The 6388-nt window shown below is 43.7% G+C and overlaps 1 protein-coding gene across 1 annotated transcript; it reads right to left on the bottom strand.

Moving 5' to 3' along the window:
• Positions 1–2142: 2142 nt before the first annotated feature.
• LOC120893565 (E3 SUMO-protein ligase ZBED1-like) lies at positions 2143–3815 on the bottom strand. Its single transcript, XM_040295534.1, has 2 exons — positions 3397–3815; positions 2143–3324 (listed from the first exon to the last, which is right to left on the bottom strand). Exon 2 carries the CDS (start codon positions 3313–3315, stop codon positions 2143–2145), a length of 1173 nt encoding a protein of 390 aa, XP_040151468.1. The 5' UTR covers positions 3316–3324; positions 3397–3815.
• Between the last annotated feature and the right edge of the window lie 2573 nt (positions 3816–6388).

The raw sequence follows: 6388 nt of genomic DNA on the forward strand, positions 1-6388 counted from the left end.
GAATCGTCGGAATCGTGCGGAGTCGTTGGAACCGTCCGGAATCGTCCGGAATCGTCGGAACCGTCCGGAATCGTCCGGAATCGTCCGGAATCGCCCGGAATCGCCCGGAATCGCCCGGAATCGCCCGGAATCGCCCGGAATCGTCCGGCATCGTCCGGAATCGCCCGGAATCGCCCGGAATCGTCCGGAATCGACCGGAATCGACCGGAATCGCCCGGAATCGACCGGAATCGACCGGAATCGCCCGGAATCGACCAGAATCGCCCGGAATCGTCCGGAATCGTCCGGAATCGATCGGAATAGCCCGGAATCGACCGTAATCGTCCGGAATCGTCCGGAATCGTCCGGAATCGTCGGAATCGCCCGGAATCGACCGGAATCGCCCGGAATCGACCGGAGTTGCCCGGAATCGCCCGGAATCGTCCGGAATCGTCCGGAATCGATCGGAATAGCCCGGAATCGACCGTAATCGTCCGGAATCGTCCGGAATCGTCCGGAATCGTCGGAATAGTCGGAATTCCATTTCATTTCATGTCATTTATTCAGTGCATAACCTAATACAAATAGATACAAACAGTAACACAAGAAGCTAGATTGCATGTCGAACGATATTGAGGAACTCAGTGCGCGACATTCCTGGCTCAAATGTACGACAGCCAGCATTGACAGATGCGCGGCGGCCGGAACGTGAACAGTCGCAATCGACCGGAATCGACTGAAATCGCCCGGAATCGACCGGAATCATCTAGAATCGTTGGAATCGTTCGGAATCGACCGGAATCAACCGGAATCGTGAGGAATCGTAGTCAACCAATAGTAGTAAATGTTAGAAGCCACATTTAATACGTATTTTACTTTTCCGTCATTGCTTTGCATGCACCTCCGGCTAGTATGGCTTCCCAAAATGTTTGGAGTGTTCATGAAACCTCTTAGTATACTGGCAACAAAAGAGCTTACCCGGAACCCGGAACAAAAGAGGTAAGGAATCGAACCTATAAAGGCCATGTTATTAAAGTCGTACGACTTGATAACTGTGTTCATAATTAGAGACGTGCGTAGCTTTAGAAATCAAAATAGTACAAATGTAAGAATCTTATTAGTTGTTGATTAACACTAGGTTTACGGTACCAGTCAATTTGACGGAATTTTAACTTTGCAGTGAAATACGAACAATACCTTTTGTTTAATTTCGTTTTCTTTTCTTTTCGTAAACTCATCATAACATACTATAAGTTTCTAACTTAAACTATATTTACATTATATATTAGACGTTTCAAGTCATTCATACGTTCACTGCTAATTCATGATGCTATAATCACCTATAAATTAATTTACAAAATTTGGTTCAAAAGTTATTCACATTTTCTTATCTATTATAAAATTCTATACTTCAAGCAATACGGTCTTTTCGGACCGTTGCTCCTGAATAAAAATTAAAAATCTATAGTAACTTAAACACTCATTTAGATTATTGGAGCCTCTATTTTTTGCAAATCGAATGCTGATTCATTACAGTTGTAGGTTTTTGAAATTATGTTGGACAAAAATCATTTCTTTTAATTTTTTTGACGTCAACCTATTTCTTTTCTCCGTTAAGATGTAACCTGCTTTTGAAAATATGCGTTCACAAGGAACAGAAGACGCAGGAATACTGAGATATTTTTTAGCAAGCGTTGATAATATAGGATATACTACTTCTCTTTCCTTCCACCAGATAAATGGATCGCATTTTACCTGTAGATTTTGTTCAGACAAATAGCGATCCAGTTCAATCGCGGCAAGAATTCTAGAAGGACTGATTGAATGTTCTGTATTGCGAACTTTTTTAATGGTTGCCAAATATCCTCATCACTATCGCTACCGTTATCGCTTTCCTCGAGTCTATCAATGCTATTAGTGTTATAATGTGGAAGCATCTTTTGAATTATTTTTTCGTATGTGTCTTGGTATTGCGCATTGTTTCCCAAAAATCCTACTTTTTTAAATCTTGGGTCTAGGAAAATCCCGCATGACACAATTTCTAAATTATTGGTTGCCTCAAACCTGTCTTCAAGTCCAACTATTAGTACGTCTACTAGTTCAGCTACCTTTTCATGAAAGATTTTCTTCTCTCTTTTTTCCTTCATTTTTTGCAATAAGGACCTAGTTAAAAACCCCATTATTGAAATTGTCACTGTTTTTTCTGCCATAATTTCGACGGTAAAAAACGGTGTTAAAAAGCTTCAAGATTTTGGTAGCCTGTTCTATGATGCACCAATCGTCTTCATCTAGCTTGGATTTGATTTTCAGTGTGGCAATACACGATGCTAGTGGGATCCTATTTTGTTTAATACGATCTAACATGTCGTACGTGGAATTCCATCGAGTGGGACAATCTTGTTTTAGTTTTAGTTCAGGGTGATTTAAACTCGTTTGCATTTCAGAAAGCTTATTGGCAGCTTTTGAGCTTTTTTTGAAGTGCATGACTACATTTTTAACTTTCTCTAATGTAGACGAAATCTTAGGAAGTGCATCTTTAACTACTAAATTTAAGGTATGGGCACCACACGGGAGATGAGAAATATTTAAAAGTGTTGCAGCTGATAGCATATTGCTAGCGTTATCTGTAACCAAAGTGACTAATTTGCTGGTAATATTAAAGGAGTCAGTTATATTCGTGATCAAATCAGCTACATTCTTCCCGGTGTGACTTTTGCAAAACTCAGAGCAATCTAATAACTGTGAACACAGTTCGTATTTACTGTTAATATAATGTGCTGTAACTGCACAAAAACTATCATTATTGATACTTGTCCAACAATCAGCAGTTAAAGAAATTGTTGATGCTGTGAGTAAGTTGGTTTGCACGACTTTGAGCGTATCGTTATAAAGCGCTGGTAACGCACCGTTTGAAATACTCTTTCTTGTAGGTAGAACGTATTTAGGGTTTAAAGCCTTAACAAAACGCGCAAAATACTCGTTTTCTACTACAGAAAACGGTTGATACTCTTTACATATCATTAAAAGCAATAGAGTATCAATTTTTTTCTTCGATTCTGCGCTCATAGCCTTATTGGATGGGAAATAATTGGCCAGCGGGCTGCTCACGTTTCTTTCTGCTGAGGTACATTCCAACGGTGAATCTAATTCAGAATCAGTTGTCGATGGAGGGTTATTTCTATGCAACGGAACAGTAGGATGTTTACGACTGAGATGCCGTTTCAAGTTAGATGTTGAGCCCTTAGTGTACGACACTACCTGTTGGCAGTAACGACATTTACCTCCACCTTCAGATTTCACGTAATGCAGCCATACATCGCTGGTTGGGAGTGCCATAGTGCGAAACTGGAAAACACACAATTCAAATGTATTTCTAGTTTACTAATACTTCTAAAACAGCGATCAATTTTTCCTTACCTATTACTCTATACCCTAGAAATGGTCAGAACGTCACCGCAAAAATTCAGCAATCACCGGTGCGCTAAAGGATCGTTCTTACAAACTTCACAGCACTTGTACTTGTACAGCTGAAACGCGATCACTTTCAGCAATTCAAATGGTGAGAACGTTACCGCAAAAGTTCTTACACACGCTCTAGGCTTTTGTACTTGTAGCTTCACATTGGTTGTTTACTGATCGACGGTGCACCAAAAGATGTTTCTAACACAGCTTACAACACTGACTTGCAATTATTTGTGAGAAAAAAAACTTACTGGCACTGGATAACTAAGCGGTATTAACTGACCCTGTTCACGCTGTTGTGTGCTGGTGCGATCTCTTGTACTGTTTTGGTCCTTCTGACCTATTCAGCGATCTTCTGGCTCTTTAAATATTAAAAATTCTTAACGGTCAAATCGATCGCACACTACGAAAGAAGTTGGCACAGGACAGCAAAAGCTAGTCACACCCTGTGCGGGTGTAACAGTGATCGGCTTTATCAATGGAATTGAACACACACTGTCGCTTCATTGGCGAAGTGTGCAAAACTTAACGGTCAAATCGATCGCACACTACGAAAGCAGTTGGCACAGGACAGCAAAAGCTAGTCACACCCTGTGCGGGTGTAACAGTGATCGGCTTTATCAATGGAATTGAACACACGCTGTCGCTTCATTGGCGAAGTGTGCAAAACTTAACGGCCAAATCGATCGCACACTACGAAAGAAGTTGGCACAGGACAGCAAAAGCTAGCCACACCGTGCGCGGGTGCAACAGTGATCGGCTTTATCAATGGAATTGAACACACACTGTCGCTTCATTGGCGAAGTGTGCAAAACTTAACGGCCAAATCGATCGCACACTACGAAAGAAGTTGGCACAGGACAGCAAAAGCTAGCCACACCGTGCGCGGGTGCAACAGTGATCGGCTTTATCAATGGAATTGAACACACACTGTCGCTTCATTGGCGAAGTGTGCAAAACTTAACGGCCAAATCGATCGCACACTACGAAAGAAGTTGGCACAGGACAGCAAAAGCTAGCCACACCGTGCGCGGGTGCAACAGTGATCGGCTTTATCACGAAACCATAAACGAACGAAATCTGGTGAACGTAGGATCGGCGATCCCTTACGAGCTACTCGAGGAATAAACGGCGGCAAACTATAAATACCTTGAGGGGACAATCGACCCGCAGGTTTCGAGATTCTGGTAGCTTTAACTAACTAAATTAAAAGCATAAGAAATGTGCTTGCCGAAACAACCAGAACAAAAAGTTGAAGTTCTCACAGAAGAAGAACTTTTAGTTGAAATCAGGCATCTCAACATATTTTTAGATAGCTGGCAAGGCTAAGCTAATAATAAAAATAAATAAAAACAAACTCGATGTTTTAGAAAAATAAAACAAATGTGTTTCTCTATAACTTAAACGAAAGAAATTATTTTTTCTACTTCGAAAGTTTACGTTGAAACCAAAATTTAAAAAATACATTATTCATTTTTACATGACTAAATTGAAAGAAATAGAATATTAGAATTAATTAACCGTTGTGTTTGGTACTTTTGCTTTTATTCAAACACTTAAAATGTACATAATATAAATAATGAAACAATTTGAACACTTTAAAATGATACAATTGCGGTGGCCGCGCACCAGCCGCACCAAGCGCCCCTGCCGAGAGCTCCTGCTCGATCGGCTCGCACTCACTCTCATCGTGCGCTCGGCGCACACTAAGCCTTGCGCGTGACACACTGTCGTCCTCCTGGAGGTTGACCGGTGGCAGCGCAACTGCCACGACAAGTCCAGGGGTCGGCACGGCTGCCCACAACATCTTCCCCTTTTAATACCGAAGGGGTCGAACCGACGCGGGGGTATTCCACTAAGGGAATACCGGCGTGGTGACACCCTTCCGGCCGATGCTGCCAAGATGTTTGAACTCCGATGTTGTCGCGCTGAGCAGCGGTTGCTGCTACACTCGGCCCTCACCGCGATGGCGATAACGCAGCGGTGATGCTGCTGCTGTGCCGCTCCCTGGGACGGCGGCGATGAGGTGACGACGATGATGATTGCAATGATGATGACGATGATGATCCCGCGATGATGCTTGCCGATGATGATGATGCCGCGATGATGCTTGCCCCAGGGCAGCAGCGATGTATTTCTACAATGACGGGCGGCAGAGATGAAAAACTCGGGCGACATGGTTCCTCGCCCTCCTACGATGCTTTGACTGGAAAAAAATGTGTGTCCCGTTGCAACGGGGCTGCAGCCAGGGCGGCATGGCTCATCGCCCTCTATTTAAGCTGTGGCTGTAGCCGAGGCGCAATTGGCGACGCCTGTTCGACTGCATCCGGGACGGCAAGCTACCTCGTCCCCTCTGGATCACCCTGGCTGCAGCACAGTGTCCAGTAGGGTGAGATTAAACATCGCCCTGGCTGTAGTCGAACAGCCCAGTGGCGCATTAAACGGTGGGCGGACTGGGCGGCCGCCAGTGGCCCCGGCGATCTAGGGGCCCTCGTCATTTTGGATGTTCGACTTCGTATCTATTCCCCCCCCCCTCCGGATGGGACTTTTATAATCTAGTTTAAAAAAAACTTTTTTTATTTATTCATTTTTTCCCATCGCTTTACTCACTGTATTTTGTCGAGGGCCCCGTACTGCAGAAAACCGGGGCCCCATACTACTCAAAGCAGCACATTTAATGTTCTAAGAAATCTGCCAATACTGGCATCAAAGTCGCAAGCGAAGAACGCTGCAACACGCGCGCACAGCTCAAATCAATACCTCATCATCGTTGGCGCAAAGTATTGGGCAGAGCGAGAAACCGTCAATCTTTGCTGGTGTGGGTGGCCTGTGCACGAGACACCTAAACCCAAAACCACGCAGAGCAACTCCCAACTAACAAAATCGACATGCTTTCTCGTTCTACCTAATAGATCGGTAAACTTGAGAGAGTGAGAAAGTACGTTGA

This window comes from Anopheles arabiensis, chromosome 2 (assembly GCF_016920715.1).
Source record: "Anopheles arabiensis isolate DONGOLA chromosome 2, AaraD3, whole genome shotgun sequence".
Lineage (NCBI taxonomy): Eukaryota > Metazoa > Arthropoda > Insecta > Diptera > Culicidae > Anopheles > Anopheles arabiensis.